This window comes from Centroberyx gerrardi, chromosome 11, assembly GCF_048128805.1.
Source record: "Centroberyx gerrardi isolate f3 chromosome 11, fCenGer3.hap1.cur.20231027, whole genome shotgun sequence".
Lineage (NCBI taxonomy): Eukaryota > Metazoa > Chordata > Actinopteri > Beryciformes > Berycidae > Centroberyx > Centroberyx gerrardi.
This window is the reverse complement of record NC_136007.1, coordinates 21,086,130-21,108,453: the sequence shown is the minus strand read 5'-3', so window position 1 is coordinate 21,108,453 and position 22,324 is coordinate 21,086,130. Positions and strand designations below refer to the sequence as shown.

General features: G+C 38.7%; 3 protein-coding genes across 3 annotated transcripts; 2 read left to right on the top strand and 1 right to left on the bottom strand.

Annotated features, from left to right (window-relative positions):
* The first annotated feature begins 443 nt into the window (after positions 1-443).
* taf6 (TAF6 RNA polymerase II, TATA box binding protein (TBP)-associated factor) lies at positions 444-8,122 on the top strand. The gene is made up of 15 exons (XM_071901510.2): positions 444-624; positions 1,941-2,098; positions 2,266-2,352; positions 2,469-2,622; positions 2,738-2,794; positions 2,904-3,023; positions 3,145-3,266; positions 3,501-3,578; positions 3,691-3,792; positions 3,893-4,075; positions 4,775-4,849; positions 4,932-5,057; positions 5,262-5,435; positions 6,107-6,298; positions 7,570-8,122. Exons 2-15 carry the CDS (start codon positions 1,943-1,945, stop codon positions 7,852-7,854), a joined length of 1,911 nt encoding a protein of 636 aa, XP_071757611.1. The 5' UTR covers positions 444-624; positions 1,941-1,942; the 3' UTR covers positions 7,855-8,122.
* Positions 8,123-9,822: 1,700 nt separating this feature from the next.
* sat2b (spermidine/spermine N1-acetyltransferase family member 2b) lies at positions 9,823-13,336 on the top strand. Its single transcript, XM_071901700.2, has 6 exons — positions 9,823-9,963; positions 10,197-10,248; positions 11,453-11,536; positions 11,780-11,881; positions 12,044-12,084; positions 12,953-13,336. Exons 1-6 carry the CDS (start codon positions 9,901-9,903, stop codon positions 13,130-13,132), a joined length of 522 nt encoding a protein of 173 aa, XP_071757801.2. The 5' UTR covers positions 9,823-9,900; the 3' UTR covers positions 13,133-13,336.
* A 3,976-nt stretch (positions 13,337-17,312) lies between these two features.
* On the bottom strand, positions 17,313-21,775 carry LOC139913521 (claudin-15-like). Its single transcript, XM_071901558.1, has 5 exons — positions 21,559-21,775; positions 18,464-18,628; positions 17,828-17,909; positions 17,533-17,643; positions 17,313-17,412 (listed from the first exon to the last, which is right to left on the bottom strand). The coding sequence occupies exons 1-5, from the start codon at positions 21,773-21,775 to the stop codon at positions 17,313-17,315; spliced, it is 675 nt and encodes a 224-aa protein (XP_071757659.1).
* Between the last annotated feature and the right edge of the window lie 549 nt (positions 21,776-22,324).

Sequence of the window (22,324 nt, the reverse complement as noted above, 5' to 3'; positions counted from 1 at the left end):
CCATCTGGAAAGCTCTATCAGAACTCTTAACACCGGCTTCAGACCATAGACTGTAAACAGCTTCAGACACAGTTTATAGGCAGTCAGAATCATGAACAGTGGTCGTACAGTCTGATGCACAAATACACACATGCAGTAGGTCTGTCCTGGTGTTATACTGTTGTTGTTGTTGTTTTTTATCAGTTTAATACCCTGTAATATCCTTTTATACAATTATTGTTTTATTGTTGTTTTTATTGTCCTTGTCAGGCGTAATTTAATTAAATTTTAATTTAATTTAATCTTTGAATTGAAAGTGAATTGAATTGAATTGCACTGAAATTTACATACTGTATGTCTCTTTAATGCACATGACAATAAACTTGAAGTGGTCTCTGTATCTGTAAGGACCTTAACCACAGTCTCGCGATGACATAACCTAACGTGAATCAAAATGGCGACTTTTCTGAAACGGAGGTTAGAGCTCCAATCGTTGAATTAGTTATATCAAGAGATGGATATAAATCATGAAGAGTTAGCTTGGCGAAATAATAATTTTTGCAAATCTTAATAGTGAGTGTTTTTATTCGTATAAATTCTTGCTTAACCTCGGAAAGGTGGTAACGATTTAGCAACTTCACACAGGTAAGAACGTCAATGCTAGCTAAGTTACTAGCATGCAAGCTAACTAACCCAGCTAACTAAGCTCACAGTGACATAAAAGAAGTATGCACTAGCGAAGAAGCTTAAAATTAAATCAAGTTTTGCTTAATTTGTTTATGAAGTTGTTGCACGTGAACGAATACACTTCTGTTGAGGCTTGTGTTTTGTATGGAGCCGGTTGCTTTTCTTCAGAGTGGTTAACGCGCTTTCTGGGAAACTATGTTTACACGGCATTTCTTAGCGGTAGGAGTGAACGGGGTCAAAATTGAAATTGCTGTCGCATATCATTCATACCAAGTATAATACGTTAACTGCATGGGGAAAATAAGGCTAAATCCACATATTTAGCCATTTTTGGCCCGTTAAGATTATTTTGCTATATGGAAATTAGCCTCCGACAGGTGAGAAAATGTTCAACTAAAATAAGACGTGCGTTTTTGCTCAATTTTAGATTGGGAAAACAGACTGAAAAGGGACTGAGGGCGCATTGCGAATCTATTTTCAACAGAATCGTATCCTGATTGCCTTTTTATCACTCAAGTTTTATGTTTGTAATACTGTGTTAAGTCTAAACTTACCTTGAAGCCCCCCATTCCCTTCTAAAATGAAAACCATTTTGAACAGGCTTAGGCCAAGATAGCCCCAATCTATATCGTTCTCTCTCTGTCTTAGCATTGAAGAAAATGTCATGTCAAATTCCATTGCATATTTTGACAGTTGCCTTCTGAAAGGTAAACATCTCACAGAACAGGACTTGGGACATATTTTTAAATGTTTGGGTCCATTCAGAGTATGGTAGTAGTAACACCCAGCACTTCTTTCAAAGAAATGAATGTAAACTTTAAAATTGACTCTCACTTTTTGCTGCTGCACTCAGTGCACAGTGTATTTGGATGGTTGAAGACTGTAGATGTAAAAGGCAAAGCAATTATGAAAGTAGAAATTTTGCATGAGTTGCAAAATCAGCCACAATGCGTAGTCATCACAGATGTGCACACTGAAACATCACTTAGGTCTACTTTGTCACTCAGGTTTTTTAGATGTGTGACTTTAAGTGTTTAAGTGTATGTTTGCAAAGCATACGTTTGTAATGGTAACTTCAGGTCCCATGACTGGCCATTACTGGACCATTCAACATTACAGAGAACTAAAAAAAAAAGTTTTACCAAACTGAAATATTGCTTTGAGTGAAAAAACATCACCTTAATAAGTGGAACTGATGTGTGCATTTGTGTTTGGGTGTGTACATAGCGCTAGGGGTTATGCCTTGTTATTTATTGCCCTGTTTGCCTTTATAGCCATGGCGGAGGAGCGACGGCAAAAGCAGTGCTCAGTGGTCCTGCCCACAGAGTCTATGAAGGCCATGGCAGAGTCTGTGGGCGTGGGGCAGTTACAGGAGGAGAGCTGTGCAGCCCTAAGTGAAGAGGTCAGCTACAGAATAAAGGAAATTGCTCAGGTAAGGCTCAGAAGATTCAAGAAGATATCAAGGTTGTGGGTGCGTAAATTACTATGTAATCAACAAAATGTTTTGCCTATGTGCTTGAATGTCATGTTTCTGTTATGTCTGATTAGTTGGCAATCTGTTTTTTATTCTATTTATTCTCTTTCCCCCCTTTTCCATAGGATGCTCTGAAGTTCATGCACCATGGGAAGAGACGTAAATTAACTACCAGTGACATAGATAACGCTCTCAAACTAAAAAATGTAGAGGTGAGGGCGAACTGTTGTAATTTGAATTAGAGAACGGAAAGTGCTCTCTGTGGCGTTGTTTGTACTTGATGTAAGTTACTGGGTTATGCATTCAAAACAAATCCCTCTCCTTTCAGCCGCTGTATGGGTTCCAGTCACAGGAGTTTATCCCTTTCCGCTTTGCAAGTGGCGGTGGGAGGGAGCTTCATTTCTATGAGGAAAAGGAAGTGGACCTCAGTGACATAATCAACACACCGCTTCCCAGAGTTCCACTAGACGTTTCTCTCAAAGGTACTCAAACAATCAATATCACGTCACATGTCATTATATCCTAAGAAATGCTGTTGTCTTGTTCTCAATGTATTTTGTGGAAGCTCATACATCCCACTTGTTTTTTAATCCACAGCCCATTGGTTAAGTATTGACGGGGTACAGCCTGCTATACCAGAAAATCCACCTCCAGGTGAGAGTTGTTTGAATTTTTCTCTCTTAAAAGACACAGAAAAATATGGAGGAAAAACGTGTTTTATTGAATTGCTGGGCATTGAGCTTTCTCATTTACTCTGTTTCAGCACCGAAAGAGCAACAGAAGGCTGAATCCACAGAACCGCTCAAAGTTGTCAAGCCTGGTCAGGAGGAGGAGGGTACCATTCAGGGCAAGAGTCAGGGGGCAACGACTGCTGATGGCAAAGGTCAGTGTCTTATTTTGTATTATATCAAAATTTCTTTCTCTCTCACCCCCTCCTCCCCCGTGATTATGTCTGTCTCATTCATCCATGATTCATCCTATATTTGTATCTGTCTCTCTATCAGGAAAGGAGAAGGGTCTGATGAGGTTGAAGCCGCGCAGCACTCATGAACTCTCTGTGGAACAGCAGCTCTACTACAAGGAAATCACAGAGGCTTGTGTTGGCTCCTGTGAAGCTAAGAGGGCTGTAAGTCCCAACTGTCTGTCTGATTATATGGTTTACCTAACAGTTGCTCACTAATACTGTAATTAGTGTTTTACTCACCTTGTTTTGACAGGTAATTACATTGTGGGATTTAATTAGCCATAAAGTGACAAAATCAAAGCGCTGGGCAGAACTTGGAGCAGTCAGTATTACTCATGTGTCGGCTTCATAGTGAAGGAAATTCTCGGTGTAATTACACTCTCTTGTCTCATTCAGGAGGCTTTGCAGAGTATTGCTACAGACCCTGGACTGTATCAGATGCTTCCAAGATTCAGCACTTTTATTTCTGAGGGGGTAAGCATTTCTTCCAGTGCCTTTTCAATTTTGTGAAGCATCCTTATGTTCCTAATATAAAACAGCCAAACATCTCACTGCTGAAGGTACTGACTTCATGCTCTCCTCAAAGGTGCGTGTAAATGTGGTGCAAAACAACCTGGCTCTGCTGATTTACCTCATGCGGATGGTCAAAGCTCTAATGGACAACCCCACCCTCTACTTGGAGAAATATGTGAGTGAAGAAACAAACATAAAATGCTGTGTTATTTTACTCCAGGAATATAATCTTAATCTTAATCTTTCCCCTCTCTGACCCTGTGACCCATGTGTAGCTGCATGAGCTCATCCCGGCTGTGGTGACGTGTATTGTGAGTAAGCAGCTGTGTTTGCGGCCAGATGTTGACAACCACTGGGCCCTGCGGGACTTTGCTGCTCGCCTCATGGCCCAAAGCTGTAAAACCTTCAGCACAACGACCAACAACATCCAGTCCCGCATTACCAAGACCTTTACTAAGGTGGGTTGTGTGTGTGTATGTTTCTTTTTCCTAAATGTTGAGGTACAGACAAGGTGTATGGATCTGACACTGTATCAATACAGCAAAACCTATACATGCAAAGTGTAAGTTGACATTTTGAACATGGTTGATGCTTGAGGTCTTGATCAGCCACAGGAAGTGACAAAAATCTCCCCTTGTCAACTTGTTTGTTTTATCTATGGCTTCTGGGTAATCTTCAAGCAACCACATTTTAAATTGCCATTTTTAAATATATGCAGTGGCACCAACAATTTCACAAATTTTGGCCGTTGGCAGTTATGGCCTTTTTAAAGTTTGAAATTTTGACCTTTAATTATAGCGTCCCAACCAGGCCAGCAAAAACACAGTGCCAAAATGCATCATCCCTGTTTTGTCAAAATGAAAGCAGTGGTGTCTGAGATGCATATCACATTTGAGTTGACCTTTAATTGTAGTTCCCCCATTAGGCCATTCAGTGTAATTTGTAAGCATAGCTGGATTTGTAAAGGAAGTTTAGTTAAATTTCCATATACTTAAGTTCACTGCCACACAAAAATTGGAAAAACAAATACTAATGGCCAGTGACCTCTGTGGAACAGTTTTTGTAGCCTTAGATAAACATTACCCTCCTTGTGTTTGACTTTGACCGCCCTGCTTAAAAGGCTTCACTGACTAAACCCTGTTGACATTGTCTCTCAGAGTTGGCTGGATGACAAAACCCAGTGGACGACGCGTTACGGCTGCATCGCTGGACTTTCTGAACTAGGAGCTGATGTGAGTGTGAATCTGTTTCCCACGGTTCTTCCCGGTCCTCTCTGCTGCGTTGGCTCCAACCTCCTCCTTTTGTCTTCTGCAGGTGATCAAGACGTTGATCCTTCCTCGGCTTGCTGTAGAGGGCGCTCGCATCAAAGCAGTGATGGAAGGACCGGTGGTCTCCAATATTGATAAGATAGGAGCTGACCATGTTCAAAGCCTCTTATTGGTAATTAATAAAGTTCTATGATTATCATGCATTTGAAGATACACTATAGCATGGATTGATACATTTGTTATGTAAAACAATCGAAGCATGTCACACAAACAACATGACAGTTGATTCACTCTGTCTGCCTATTGTAGCAGAACATTACTTCTATTTATGTCCAAAAGTGAGGAAGTCTTTTTTTTTTATTCCCGCTCTTCTAAGAAACACTGTGCCAGTGTCATTGCCAAGACACGACCTCTGCCTGACAATGTGGAGCAGTATCGGGCGGACTACGGCTACCTTGGACCCATGCTTTGTTCCCATGTAGTGAAGGCCAGGACCCAAGCAGCACTGCAAGCTCAGCAAGTCAACAGAACCACATTAACAATCACACAGGTACATTAAATACTTCGTGAAATAATGTATAATGTTGTGTTGAATTACGAAGGAATGTGCAAATGTCTGTTGTTTTTTTAAATTTTATTTTATTCTGAAATAATTATATTGCTGTCCTCTGAACAGCCATTTGAATTTGTCTTCCAAACACAATTTTTATCTTTAATAATAGTCTTGCGGACAAAAGACAGATATCCATTTGTTTGATGGTAGGCATGGAGCTAGGACACTATTGTCATGTACTCAACACAAATCATTTTAAACATTTGCTTTTGTTAAAAGCAATGCAATATTTTGTTAATCCAACTGCAATTAGGTGTCCAAACTAGTACAATAATTGTTAGGTTATCTGTTAGCTGGAGCTAGAAATCAGAAAAGTGCTGGTGCTGCACTAGATACACTTTTTTGGTTCCACCTAACATAAATAGCGTCCAAATTTACAGACTGAAAAAATTAACTATAAGATACCTCCTGTGATTCACTGAATATTCAGGCTTGAATATGATGTTTGTTAAATGCACCATCCCTTTGTTTAACATACCTTGCTTATATTTTACCATACAGCAACCATAACGCTGTTGTTCAGGTGTCACAAACCAGAGTTCATGTGAGGTGTTACTGAGTATGCTGTGGACAGCTGCACACTAACAATGCCATCTGTTTTCTGGCAGCCTCGTCCCACGCTCTCGGTCTCGCAAAGTGGTCTGAGTGGGTCTGGAGGGCCTCGCACTCCCAGCATCATTAAGGTTCCCAGCTCTCTCACCCTGATGTCCCCTCGACCAGGCACCCCGTCACAGCCGTCTCCCCCGGCAACAAAATACATTGTCATGGCAACCAGTGCGGGAGCTGCCTCGACTCAGCAGGTACGTTGAGTAGCAGTTTTACACAGTATGAAATTGTCACAACTAGATTTGGTTCTGTATGAATAATGAGCAAAGTGTGATGAAGTGTAAATATGTATGTTTACATTCATGTTGTGAAACTCTATCCCAGTCTAATTAGGGGTTACAACAAGTGGTCGACCGATTCAGTGGTTCATCCATGCTAGTTAGAGTTTTTATAAATAATTGATAATCAGTGGATGTGAGCACTGATTACACTCTACACGGTTTTGAAAATGCATATTATTATTCCTTGATGTGGTTCACAGGAAATGTCTTTCAATATTTTCTTGGAGCACTTTTGTAGTGTCAGCTCTGCATGGGAGTTTTGACTGGGAGAGTTCAATGCAGCCACAACCAACAGGGACCAAATCCTTCATTCTGTGTACATTTTAGTGTCATGACATTTCTGTATTTCCATATGTGGAAAAAAAAATCACACAAAAGTGGAATTATTCTGTCATGATCCTCATAAATCTATAAGTAATATTCAGTCATATATTTCTGCCTTGAGTTGGTGCCTAGAAAACATTTTGGAAAAAGTGTTATTTCACAATGTTTTTGTATACATCATACAGGAATACATAAAAATGATGTAAACCTAATAATATTTTATGTATTCTAGTTAATCGGAGCTGGAAGTGGAAGTCTGTATATAGATGTTATTGTAATAAATTTCAAATTAGTATATTATTAATCAGATATATTAGTTGGTTTTTTTCTCCCCTAAAAATGGCATCAGTCTTCAAAAATCCATAATCAGTCACCTTCTAGTGAAAACCCCTTTGGTTTAAAGCGTTCCTCCCACGGTCGCTTAATTTCCTGTGGGTCTTCCTGTCAGAGACTTGGCAACATGATTGATAATGGTGTTGATTTCCTTCACAACAGGCATCACCCCAACTGACCTTTAGTCATAGCACCCTCAGTTGCTATGATTAAAGGTCAGTTGGGTGCTATGATTAAAGGTCCAAACAGAAAACTTTAAATTTTTTCATTTTTAAATTTTAAAGTGCTGCGATTTCTTGGTATGGCGTTTTCCTGTCAGAAATCAGCTCAGTCACACAAACCTACAGTATATTCTGATAGGTCTACAGTTCATTTTCACTTTTATTCCAGTCCCAACACTGGCCTCATATTTCTTTCTGAGATTGAAAAGGTCTTACATGTAAAATGATGGAATTTGCAGACACCCTGCTGTATAAATTCACATTCCAGTGCAGGGGTTTATTGTCTGTCTTGTTGTCCTCCCTCAGGTGATCACCCTCAGCTCTTCCCAGTCAGCCTCCCCAGTCACCAGCACTGTTCCCAGCGCCACTTCCACCTTGCAGCCCCTGGTAAAACTGGAGTCTGGCGGCGGCCCGGGGCTGACGGGGTCACGACCCCTGCAGAAGTACATTGTGGTGTCTCTGCCCTCGTCCGCCTCTTCCTCCCTGGAGAGTAAGAGCGCCATGCTTCCCACCTCCATTTCCTCGTTAGAAGCGGGGATGAAGATGGACCGCTCCGATTCTCCGGGAGCGAGCACGCAATCCCCACACTGAGACTCGCAGGTAGTGGAGACGACGGAGAGTTTTATCTCGCTGGTGCAGCTGACGCACACTAGGAGGCTGGGAGGGGTTGAACTTAGAGGGGTAAACTCCGCAGCATCGTGTCAATATACGAACACTCGACTGATAAAGAGCGGATATGACTAGAAATTGTAAATATGTTCACGCCTGATGAAATCTGAGATCAATCTGTGACATTTGTAATGGTTCAGCTGATATTCTAATTGATTTCATGTTCCTTTTTTACTCTAAAATAAATCAGATTTTGTAAGGATTTCTTCATGTGGCTGTATTTTTTAAGGGATGGGTTAATAACTATTCATTATTAGTTTTTATTTTTTTACAAAAATAATTTTACTGGGAGAAGTTTGGTATAAGCACCCTTCATATACATTTTGTACCAGAAATACCAGAATGTCTTGGTTATTGTTGGATTTACTATTTATATTAAGTGCTTATATAATATATTGAGTGCAGTGAGTGGAGTTTATGGCACCTTTGCAAATTTAGATTGGAATGGACAGGACATAATTTAAAATTCTGTATTTCAAAATGTATAAGCTTGCAAATGTTTGCAGCAGCTTGTTTAAACAGTAATGTCTTACCAGCTAGTAAATAGCAGGGTGTACTGGCTACAGTGAAACACTTACTTTAAATAGATGTTTCAAAAATTTGCGGGGATGACCTGGACTAATTGAGTGAGAAATAAGTTTGCACTCTTCTCAGCTCTACGTGGCAATAAGACGTCTATTTTGAGGGTAAATGCACAATAATATTTTATTCAAACACTTTTAGCTTTGACACTATTGGTTTGCCTTTACCACAAGACTTTTAGGGCTTTTATTTGAAAAACAAAATATAAACAAATCGACTGCAATCCAATTTTAAAAAATCACCAGTAAAACAAGGCTTCTGGTCAGTGATTTTAAAGTTTTCATGGTGAGCACCCATCGCAAAGTGAAAAGAAGTAATCTGTGATAAATGAAAATACAATTACTCATTCCCCTTATTGTCCCTTTTATATGCTATATTTAGTCATATATGCCTATGCCTAAACACATAAACATACCACATCACTTGTAAGAATGACTACTATCTTGGAAAAGTGAATTTAAACTACTGTTCCACTGTTCCAGGGCCTCCAGTATCTAGGTCAATGGATGCCAACACAAAAAACGGATTCTCTATTACCCAAAATGTAATGGAGGCCAATGGCAAGGACTCCCAAATACGCACAAAGAAAGATTTAAACATAAAGCACATACCAGACCATTTGGAAGGATGGCTGCTGACTAAAAAGGGCAATTTGAAGCCTTTTCTGTGGCAGTAGTTTCTGCTGTTTCTTTGCCATGAGTTGAATGCTCCCTGTGGGGAAACGGCTCTAATGTACGTTTGTATGAATTGTATGAAGACCTGCTTACAATGTCTAATACACAGGGTGATAATATGTTATATGAGTTGTAAAAACCAGCTGCACCATAATCTACTTTATAGCCCTATTTTCACTCTATTTTCTGACTAGGGGTTACGATGAGTGTTTTACGAATACTTATTTTTTGACAGGAACAAATTTTGCACTTTCATTTTGAGGCAAAATAGCTAAACCAGAACACTTTCGGTTTAGGCGTAATGTGTAATGGCATTAAAAAATGTAGTGTGTGATGTGTGTAATGTTTAATCTGTGTGGCCTATGTTGTCCAAAAATTGCATTTCTCTATTTAAATATAGAGCGGGACTTAAAACAAAATTATTAAAACAATTATTACCATAAAAAACATTATGCATAATGTAATGTTGCATTTTGCTGTTTAATTATTAGCGTTTTTGTGCAGAATGAAGTTTTTAGTCAACATGAGTGTTGTGGATTTGTAGAGATGGCGCTTTTATTCTGAAAAAAACGGACCGGAAGTCTTATTCATGTTCTGGCTCGAGGAAAACAGGCAACAGATACGCGAGGCGCTGGTTTGTGCAGGTCTGTGATTGTGAACTATCACTGTCGATATCGATTATTAACGGGCGTTATTTGTTGTGTCTGCAAATATGAATTTCAAAATACGTGCTGCTACACAAGATGACTGCAAAGACATATCCAGGATGATAACGGTGAGTCCGTGCCGCCGGTGTTTTACTGTTACTAACGGCAGTATCTGCTTCCAGCCAGTTGTAGCTAACTTGGCTCCAACAATGTTCCACGTTTCACATTTAAAGTGTTTCATTGTTACATTCACAGTGTGTGAGTTTGCAACAGAAACCGAACCTTAAGCCTTCTATCTACAGACTTAGTTACGTCGGATTCAGACACGTGGATTCTAATTTCATTTTGACTTTTATTACAGCACTTGGCTGTATTTGAAAAAATGCCCGACCAGGTGAAGATATCCCATAAAGGTAATTTTGCACCGTTGCATATTAACGATTGCAGATCTTTTGCACCAGAGGCAGATGCAAATAATAGAAGCGAATAGAAAAGTCAAATTCCAACTTAACTACTGTATATATACTGTATAGTTTTATTGTCCCTGTGCCAAGTACTGGCTTACTTGGCACAGGGACAATAAAACCTCACATTCAGTACAAGTGGAGACTACACATCAATCTACAAATATACATTCAATCACTATGTGCATTCAGGCAACAGGGAATACACTGTAATATGTCTACTGCTGTAGAGAGGAGTCTTCAGTTTCCAGCACTGCATTGGCACCATGCAATGTTTATACTGATTAGGATGAAATAAACTATGAGTCTTACACAGCATGGACATGATTCCTGAGGCCAGTGTACAAAGACTTGTGCAGATATGAGTAGTGCAATATTGTGGAAACAGAGCTGGGTAATGATAAATGGAGTGGACTAAAGTAACAGTAATGGGATTACAGTCAGTTCCATGGAGGAGGGGGGGTAAACTTCAATGCAACAGTGAACATAAATACACCAGCTAGACAGAGACAGTAGTACACATAATATACCTATCCTTTTCATGTTGTTGGGGACAGACATTTTTTTCAACTTTCCAACTAATTTTCGTACTGAACTCTTGGGGCAAGTTAGTCGTGAGAAAAACACGCAGAGCCGGCTGGACTGATAACTCAGACCCTTCTTTATTTGTTCTCATTTACTTCAACCATGTATTCCATACTGCCTAATTTAGTGCCAAATTCACAGATTATTTAGATCTACATGCAAAAACAGCTAAAAATAGAACCTGAAAATAAGCTATCATGAGTCATGTGATTATTATCCCATTGCTCTTACCTCAGTAGCATTGAAATGTCATGGAATTTGTTATAACATTGATAAAGAGTAAGATCCCAGACACTTGCATCCCAATGCACTTATCACTCCAGCTGTTCTCTTGATGAGGTTATACTGCAGAATTTATATGGGGTGAAACTCTGTTGCCTCTCGACAAGCATTTTTATCCAGTTGGGAGTGGAATGTGCCAGGGTGACACTTCCTCCATCACAGCGTGGCGTGATGGGAGTCATATAGATGCTTGTGGTTTTCAAAGGTGTTACTTCCAGTGGAAAGTCAATGAGATGTTTTCATGTGCGAGTAAATGAGACTGATCTTCTTTCCTGTTTTACCTCAGAACTGGAGCGTGATGGGTTCTGCCCAAACCCCTTCTTCAAATGCCTTGTTGCGGAAGTATCAGAGGAGCATAAAACTAAAGAAGGTAAAATCTCAATCAGGCCTATTTGATTCTCTCAGATAAGTTCAAATCCACATCTATTTGTCATCTAATCAGTAACTATTTGTCACATTAGCAATGCATGAATATGTTTGCAAATACTCAACAGGTGACATTTTAGTTTAGCATTTGGCAGCCGGTTGGCCACTTCTGTGCACTATATTTTTATTTATTTAGGTATTTTTCCTGCTTGTCTTTTTGATGGCCTGTGTCTTTGTGCCCATACAGGACACACAGTCGTCGGGTATGCCCTTTTCTTTTACACTTACAGCACATGGAAGGGCCCGTCCGTGTTCATGGAGGATCTGTATGTGATGCCAGAGTTCAGAGGTAAAGTGAGCGTTGGTGCAATGTTGTCAGCAAAGCTTGAAAAGACTAAAATAAAGACAGTCTGATGTCCAAATGTTTGCTATTCTGATTCTGTACAGAATGAGATTGTTTACTCTAATATTTTCAACCTCATATTTGTTTTGTTCATGTTCTTCTCTATAGGAAAAGGCATTGGCAAAGGTTTAATGAGCAAAGTAGCTCAGGTAAGAATGTTCTCAGTAAAATTGTTTTACTTACCGCTTCTTAAAGCTACAAGGAAATGGCTTTTCAGTAGTGTCCGTGTTTCAGCGTATTTACTGTGGATTCTAGATTCATATAAATTCTTGCCACCAGGATGCAACCATGGCATCTTAGGAAAAGGAAACAGGGTTTTCGGGGGTGAACACACAAAAATGCACCACCGTACTATGTGGCCCCCCGTGTCACTTTGAAAGTTGCAAAGTTGCAGGTTTTATATGATGGGAGGGGTGGAGGGGGGATTGTTGAAATATCTGTGATGGTATTGTTTTTATATATGTCTATTAGGGAGCTAGGGACTGTATTTGATCTGGTCAGGACAGGAATATTCGCAGTACGGTGTCAAGCAAAGATTGTAGACAGGTTAGGGTGGTTTACTTAACAGGAACAGTATTCTTATGTCTGAGCAGGCGTAAATGTGTCTGGTCTGGAAAGGAAATGTAGAAACAAGGGTCTTACATATGGATAAATGGTGCAAGTTAGGCTACTTGGCTCACTAAGAGATGTGCATCAACCTCAGGTGTGACACAGTAATCTGAAGCTTACTGTATGTGGTAGCATACATTACACTTCAAACATAAGCAGTCTAAGGAATACATCCTCCGAACTACTCACTAGAGGGTGCACAAGGGTCACAGACCTTGAGACTCAGATAATGTCTTGAACTCTGCAATTACATAGAAATAATATGGACTTCTGGTGAAAATACAGGCAAATGAACATATTCTGTGAACTTAAAGGCACTCAGGCAATAAATAATACTGGTACTAAACATGACGTGCGACATATACTGCAGCTATCACAAGGTACTAACGTACCATTTTGTTTGCTTAGGTGGGGAAAGAGAAGCAGTGTGTGAGGCTGCAGCTCTCGGTGTTGGACTGGAACACTCCCTCTCTAGACTTCTATGTTGCAAAAGGAGCTCAGGACCTTACTGCCAGTGAAGGGTGGCACTTACTTCGGTTTGATGGAGAAGCCCTGGACAAATTAGCAAATGAAGCTCCTGAAGATTAGAAGTTTGCCGAGTAAAATCTTTTTATACTATGAAGTACTTGTGGGCGTTGCTTAGTTGTTTTTTTCACCATGCCCAGTCTGCCATCAACACTAACCCACCTTAAGACAATGATGCTGAGCTTCAGGCTGCTTGGTTCCTTTGACTGGATTTAAGATCACACTGATTTCAATTACATATAAAAAATGATCTTCCTTTGTTGATTATTACTTAGTTAGTTTAGTTTATTTGTTTATTTGTAAGGGACAAGTACAGAGAAACATTGACAGTTGCAAAAGCAGTGTCCGATGTACTGTACACGTGTATATAGCCGAAGCTAATTTCCAACACCAGTCCCTTGATGGGCATTGATGGGTCAAGCAATCATTAAAATTACATGTTGCAGTTTAAATCACTGCATATATTAATAAAGCAAGATAGCATTGATAGTTCAAGCAATCAAGTGCATATAGTAATAAAACAAGAGCAGCAACCATCCATGACAACACACAAACAAACATACAAACAGACAAATAAAACAAAACAAACCACGAAACAAAGAAAACAAATCCAAACAAAATACAAAACATTTTTTTACCAAATAAAACAAAACAAGACAAACAAAACAAAACAAATCACAAAACATTTTTAGCATGAACTCAAATACACAAATAATGACTAGTTGTTATGATTACAGTTCTGTACTTGTGGACTGCTAAAGATAAACTTAGTTTTCACTACTTTTTAACTCAGTAAGCTTTATTGTAGGTTTATGGTTAGTAACCTCTTTTCAAAATGTATGTTTCTGGTAAAGATCATGAATTTAATTATTCATGATAAATTAATTTGTGTTGGTCAATAGGAAAATGAACAGGGATTTTCTCTTGAATGAACGAATGAATGAATGCAAACATTAGCGACTGACAATTGTTCCCTACTGAATCTAAATATAAAACTGTGATCTCAGTACTAAAATACGTGTCTGTGTGCACAGTAGGCCTACACTATTTTTATATACATCATCGTATATGCTAACCTGTTAGCATCGAGCACTGGAGCCAAGAGAGCCTTGCGGAGTCAAGATAAAGTCACATAGAATTGCAAACCAAAAAATATATATTGCAAATGAAAGTGAATTATTGAAAAGTATTGTAAAAAAAAAAAAATATATATATATATATATATATACTTGAATTGTTAACTTGATGTTTGCAAGAAATGTATCACTTTGGGCTCTTTTGTTGCGTTTGTGATATTGGTTTCTCTTTGCAACACTTTTTTTTTGGCATTACTCATTTTCTTTTCTTTGCGATACTGGGGTGGGGTTAGAGGAGTGAGGCGTGTCCAGAGAGAAAGGATTCATTGATCCTGACCAATAGGATATCTTGAACTTTTAAAAATGATTTTTTTGTACAGCACGCTCTACCATTAAAAAGGTAAATGTTGAAACTTTCTTCCTTTCTGAATTTTTTTTTTTTTTCAGAAAAATCTTTTCTTGAGCAAGCTTCCTATCATTTTTGAAGTGATGCCCATGTTCAAATTTCCACACCTGCCCTGCAGAGTGCATACCATTTTATACCCAATACAATTAAATAAAGACTTAATGCAATCAGTCATTACAAATGACATTTATTTGTGTATAAAATATATAAAACATTTACATTTTTTAAATCACCAATATCATGTGAAGGAAATTGTATGACATCACATTTAAAACAAACATACGCATATTTCCAAAAAAAAAAGAAAAGTGAACAAGATACAAAGGCTATGTTTACATGCACAGAGAATTTTGTTCTTAACCCTGTTACCCTGAACCTGGTTTTGAACTCTGGTTTACTCTAATAAAATTGTATATTAAATACAAATATTAAATGTGTTACTGTAGCATGTAAACGTCTTACACCTTTCAATTTTGGCATTTGTCGTGCACAAACTCAGACTCACAGTGTTATGGGTTCATTTTGATGGATACTTTAGCTGAAAAGTATAATTTCCTGTAACATCAGGTTATTTGTCAGAAGATTACACAGATTACTGTTGGAATCATTTATTTTTCAGTGGGGAAGCTGGTGACCGAACCTTTTCATACCTTTTGCAGGTGAAAAGTTCTCTCTGTGGCTGGTGTCCCGCCCACAGAGAGAACAGGTAGACAGGAATATTCTGTTAACTGGTTTATTCATGTCAGCTGGGATACTCAGAGGTGGATGTAAACAGCTAAACCAGAGTATGGCCGGAGCAGGGTTATTGGTGCATGTAAACACAGCCTATGGTTTGTGCTGATAATTTATAATACAACAAAATACCCATGTTGTGCACTCTTTTGGATCATTTCCTTTGTTGCACCTCTACTTTACATTGTCCATTATAAATATCCCCTTATATGGTTGTGTTATAATTTGCTGCCTTTGAATCATATAGTTCATTTAGGTCAGAGGCTGTAATAATACCAGTGGCACTGGCTATCTGTATAGCATTCATTGATAGTCTGTATGTAGCAAATCACAGTTTATATCTATCACTGCCAACATGAATATAGGCCTAAAACTTTAGTAGTCCACCGCACTCAAGGAGAAGACAAGCCAACTATGATTTGTGCCATTACTTTATTAGACAGATTAAGATATAGCGAACAACGCGTTTCGCCAAAGCTTCATCAGGTTCGAACCTGATGAAGCTTTGGCGAAACGCGTTGGCATAAATCATAGTTGGCTTGTCTTCTCCTTGAGTGCGGTGGACTACTAAAGTTTTGTTACATTGTGTTTCCTGCCGCCGCCAGCACCCTGGAGTGTTCAACCTGTTGTGTGCAGAGCAATTTGGATTGAGATGAATACAGGCCTATTACTCTTGCTGTGCGTATTGATTTGTTGGTACAGATGATGCGATAATAATACTCATACATCTAGTTACTAAACATCTGGATAAGCATGAACTATATTCAAGGCTTAAGTTTCTACAGGTTTCATCAGCTTTCAGTATAATACGCCTTGTACAGCTAGGTGCAACAAAAAGTTAATCCATATCTCTGTCACTGGTTCAATGCATTTCTCAAAAATAGAACACAACTGGTCAAGGTTAGTGGTATTTTTCCCCCAGAGAAACCAACTCTGAAGCCCCACATGGCTGCATCAGCTCACCGTTGCTTTCCACACTATACCAATGATTATGCTACTGCTGCACCAAAACAATGGCCATAGATAGGCGTCTTTTCATTTTTTCCCCACAGTATTCATGTCAACTACAGGATCCTCCAGTGGTTCATCAACCAGTTGTGTAATTTCTTCCATCCCTTTATATCTGGTGTCTGTGGTCAAGATTTTTCATGTGGTATTCATTAAGTTTCTTGATTATTTAGCTGTTATGATTATAGTTCTTATGATTAATCAACAAAGTACTGTATACAAGGAATCCTAGAGCAATCAATCATTCAAAAAAAACTTTCAAACCTTTCAGATCTAACATGAAATAAAGTATAAATGCAGAAATGCAAACATAATACAAACTTTTATGACCTATCTGAATATTGTGTCTTGCCATAAAACTTCTGTCTATAATAATACAATGCCAAGGTAAGAGGCACATGTGTAATATGTACATTTTGTTCAGAGGACTATTTAGATTTTGGAGTTGAGATGAATTTCATTATATACCATCAGTCTTATGAAGACATTTATACTTTCTCTTTTTATAATGGCTTGGCTGAATGTGATTGTTTGGCTGGAAGCGAGGCATTTTTTGTTCATGAAATGCCCAGATTTAAAGTAGTGCTGTGAAACTATTAGGGTTAGGGTTAGTTGTTACCAAGGTTTTTACTATATGCTGGAGTAGTGAAGTGGCATTTCCATAAAAATCACTAAACATTATATAAATAGCAGAGTTGTAATCCAAGTATTAGACCCTCCAGGGTTTCCAGTGAAACAATGATATCACTACCAAAAAGTTTAGATTGGGTAAAGCCAATAAGCCCAAAAAATCAAATGAAGGTTTTTGTTAGTAAGCTATTACAAGTGTACAAGTGGCCAAATGGTCTTGGATCTAGGTGTCTTCCATTCTAAATGCTGCCTTGCGGGTAAATTACCCTCCACAAAGTGCATTTAGAATATGAAACTCTTGGACCCATGTTCATTTTCTCTCACAAACACAGACTCAATCACAATAAATTGACCCCAACCCAGACAATTTAGCCCCCTACACAGTAACCCCTTAGACATATGCATTTCTTCCATAGTGGCTTGGGGCGGACTGAGACGTTGCCACAGTAGAGTGCACATTTCCTCTGGTAGGTGGTTGGTATGGATATGGTCTAAAACACAGCAAATGTGTAGCAGTTAGGCGGATACATGCAATTTCCACTGCACCCTGATCTCCAGGGCAGTCTGTGCAGAGTAAACCAATACTGAACTTTTCAACAACAGATACTCACATTTTCTCATCAGATGTTTGCAGTCTGCAAGCACACATTAGGCATGAACCTCCACATATGGCAAGTGTGGCTGAAGACCAGCCAATATACAAGCCCTCTCCAATCTCATACCTGTAATAAAAGGACATGCATTTAACATACATGCTTTAAAGATTACATGCCCTAATTCTTTTTTAATTCATGGTATACATCAAATAATTACATTATGGCCACGTAAGTTGGATATAACTACATTCTTGCTTACTATAGTTTACTTACTATATTTAAAATACTGATGCAGGTTGAATTGACTTACTTTGTCCCTGGATAGAATTGGTCAAAGAACTGCTGTGTGATGTTGGCTGCATACCAAGACACGGCAATCATGGTACATATTCCTATAGGATTAAAAAACAAAACATTAGGGAAAACCTTACACAAATGTAATAAATGGCATCTCATCAGAGAGAATGTGAGTTCTTGGGGAATAATAAAGACACAAAAAGCACTTGTTTGACAATTTCCCAGATTAACTTGTTGCAAGGAGTAGCCATTCCCTTGCAATTCTGATGGCAGGTGTTTGTACAAGATCGAGAGGTTTGTTAGAGCAGGGATAACCTTTTGACTTTTTGACCCCTTTACTGATAGCTTGTCATCTGTACACAGAGATTGGACCACCAGAAATTCCTATTTACCTTTCGAGGTGCTCTGTGTAAAGATGAGTTTTAATTTTTATGAATTCCTCTTGAAAATGTGCCTATATCTATAATATTTTTTTCTGGGCTCCTGTACATTCTGCACATTTTGATATGTGTTGTTGCATATCTTCTTGTATCTTCTGTATTACTTCTAACACTATTTTGGAATTTACTCCTGACCAAGCATTTTCTCATGCTTTAGAAAATTCAGAGTTTTTATTACATGGCCATTGCTTCCATCCATACGCCATTACCTTGTAGTAGAAAGAAGACTCCTCCAATTGCGGCGATCCTCCCCTTCAGGATGTAGTTTTCCCCTCCTATTTTAGAGCACTGCATTCCTACAAGAGTAGCCACAAGCCCAAATGTCCCAAACACGATGGCAGCAATCATCAGTGCTCGGGAGGCCTGTATGTACCCTGTGTGGGAACATGAATAAATTCTGTGATAACATATTTATTACATATTTTAAAAAAAAAAAAAAAAAAAAAAAGAATATTGAAACAAGTAACTCAAGGTGAGAGATTGCTTGAGACTGTTGAGAAGACAATAGGGGACATGAAATAAGGTGGCAGAATTGTACAGTGGTGCGCATATTATACACCTGTTACAGAGATGCTAAACATCGTGGAAACAGACAGACAAGGACACAGCTGAGAAAAGCATCCTAAATAAGGTGCAACATAGAAGAAGGCCACTTTCCATTCATCACAACAAGCTCAAAAAATATTTGAATAAAACATCTTCATTGGCTCCATACTCTCATTATCTTGAATATGAAATGATGAAATGGCTGTTAAAGTACAAGCTGTCAGATGTATAGATGGAGTTTGACCCATTGGTCGCCTTATCCAATGTGTGACGAGAGAATTGGCTCCAAAACAATCTCTGTGTCTCCAGTAGATAGCTCTGTCCGGTACGTATACTAACACTTTAGCATTCAGCATGTAAAGTAATTGTAGGCGACTATCCTAAAAGCAGCTCCAAGGCTGGATGGTGAATTAATTTTAATTAAATGCTTATAAACCTGCCAGGCTTGTTTAGGGGTATTGGTAAAATAGACATAATATTCAACAAAAAGAATGCTCTTTCAATGGCAGAAGATCTCTCTTCCCACAAGACTTTGAGCATAACTTGTTTTGTTTACACAGGAAGCGAGTGAAGTTAGCCAAACAGCTAACGTTTTTGTGCTGTTGATTCGTAATGGACTTCACTAATGATGAAGATTGAGATTTAATTTTCAGAAGTTATGAATCTACAGGCCATAGAATGGAAACCAATACCAACTTTGGATTATTAAGGTTTATCTTCATACTTTGGACAATGCTAATCCTGTATGGATACCTAGCATACTGTACGCTAAAGTGTTAGCATGCGCAGTGGATTGAGTTATCTACCAGACACACACAGATCATTTTGGTGCCAATCTTCTCATCACATATGGGGTAAGGTGACCAATGGGCCAAACTCCCAAAAAGTCAGTGATTTTTTGCTATACTGTATGAACTGCTGAAGAACGACAACATTTTTTTGTGATTGGCTCACCCATTTTAGGGTTACAGTGATATTTAGCTCAAAGGTTATATTCCATACAACAGGCACCAAATATGTGGTGAAGCACTGATGTGATCTTGATTATCTTGATTCAGTCCTGTAAGTCTGCAACTCATAACCAACACCAGACTTTTGATGTGTTGTTCTCAGGTTCTGTTTGCAGCTTTTGCATTTTAGTGTAGCCTATGAGAATTCAGCTTTGTCCTGCATTTGGCTCTAAATGACTCAGTTTACTCTGGTGCAGTTTGAAGTACAGGGTCTGTTACCAAACCAGAGCTCAAACATGAGATCATGGATCACTTAAGTGGTTGTTTCTCCTCACTCATTTTCCTGTTTAACCTTAAGTAGACTCGGCAGTACAAAGTGTAGTCAAAGTTAGTTGAGTTTACTTATATATATAGTAGATCAATATTTAGATCAGTCATCAATAGAGTAACAAATTGTCAACTTTCTGTCTGAGCTCTCCAGTTATGACTATTAACTTCTGGAGCTGAGAGCAAAATATTGTGAAAGGACATACCAAAAATGAAAAGTAGGCTATATAACTCTGGAAATATACACAACACAATCATATACGGAATTTCTTTGAAAAAGGGAATGATTTAGATTGTGCAGCGTGCTCAGTTAATGGTTAGGTATAACAGCCCAAAATGTACAATATAAACTTAAGATGCAATGCCACGTGGTTTTTATTATGCCAATTTCAAGGTAATATTTCACATGCCATACTAAAGAGACGTCCTTTAATACTTGACATGTCTTTACTAGGACCAGATTTATATAAAATACCCAGTTTGTGTAGCTTTGTCTCTGTTGTTTTACCGTTCTAAACTCTGACCATAGGGTCAGCGTCACTGAGCATGAATTCATCATGGGGTTCTGTGCTACACACACACTGCAGCAGGTAGTGGATGTGTTTCAAACTTAAAATATGCAAATTAGTGGCTGAATATTGAAATGACGACAGCAGGTAGGGTCATGCCCTTATTTGGAGGGGAGCTAGTTATCATATTGGCTGATACCAAGAGAGAGGACAGCCTGAGCTTTCATGTAGCATACAAGACTTGTCTGGTTGCTTTGCTAAATAGCATTAATGTGCATATTTATATATGCAATCTGGTACCTAGAGACAGGTACTGTCAGCCCGAGGGGTTAACAACCTCAAAACAATACAGTACAACGTGGAATGCATCAGTTTGTGCGAATGTGTTGAAAGTGTTTTATCATTTTATGAGTATCTATTTGTCTAGTTTGGGTGTAGGTGTGCTGTCTTATCTTATCCCATCTTATCATATATTATATTACCCATATTTACTACAGATTATAGCCAGTACAGTAGAAGGCTCCTGCTAGATTCTTTAAGGTAAACCTAGATCACAGGAGGAAAACAATGGCAAATAAGGACAGCTCACTCCCCACTCTTGAATTTGATCCAGTGGTAACTGGCATAACATTCAGCTGAATTCAGTGTTTATCAGACAGTGTCAAATCTGAACTGTTTTACTATACATACACTTGACATTTCCTTTACACACTGGAGAAAAGCTACAGTGTATTTACATTTCTTTTTTTTTTTTTTTTTTAAAGATGTCTATTACTTCTAAAGCTATCTTTCTTACACAACTTTTATACACTTTTAAAGCTGCTTGGAGAGTATAGTCTTTCTTGTTTGTAATAGCAGAAGCAATTATCTCAAGGTCCACAAAGTCCTGATTCCTTGAGTGATTGGATTGGAATTAATCCTGTTCAATAATCATTAGTTCTAAGAAAATGATTTCTGTTGTTAGCCACGTACCATTAAGGGCAAGCAAAGATGGAAAGTCACGGCAATTGTGAACCCCTGTGGAGTCAGTTGCGCAGGACATCCATAGGTTTTCATAGATAGTTGATGTGGTGATAACGTTTCCATCCACTGTCGAGACTTTCCAGTATCGATTTGGAAGGGCGACCCCAACCATCACCCAAGCCAGGAAGCCCAGGAATAAGGCGAAACCTTCCACTAACGCGTTCATATTTCCTTGTTTCTTTTGGCGAACCCGTGTAGAGTTATCCAGAGAGAGGAACAACTTATTCAAACTCTTTCTTTAAACGTTGTCTCGGAGCTGTCTTTGTGCACAAACGTGTGGATTTCCGTTGGCTGTCTCAGAGTGCTAGACAAAATTCCCAGCGACCCTTACGCTTAGATGATACAAAAAACGGAAAAATCAATGATTAATTCAAAATAGCCCCTTTATAATTTCTCCTTTTATTCTCAACTCTATTGAACCTTTTCAAAGACTGCAAAGTGTTTATCTTAGGGACAACAGAAAGGTGAGGTCCAACGTTCAAACCTGCTAACTACGTCTATATACTCAAAGCTATTTGTTACCTTTTGACGTTTGCTTTGAACACTGTGTCAATAAAATCAAACAGGTATTGATGGGATTCAAGTCACGTTCTGCCCCTGACTCACCCTCTGTTAGAGGGATGTTGGTAATGTCCGTGGCACTGAGGGATTTAGGGTTCGCCCCTGATTCCGAACCGCGGATGAGCATGTTTCCTTATCTGAGAACTAAGCCCAA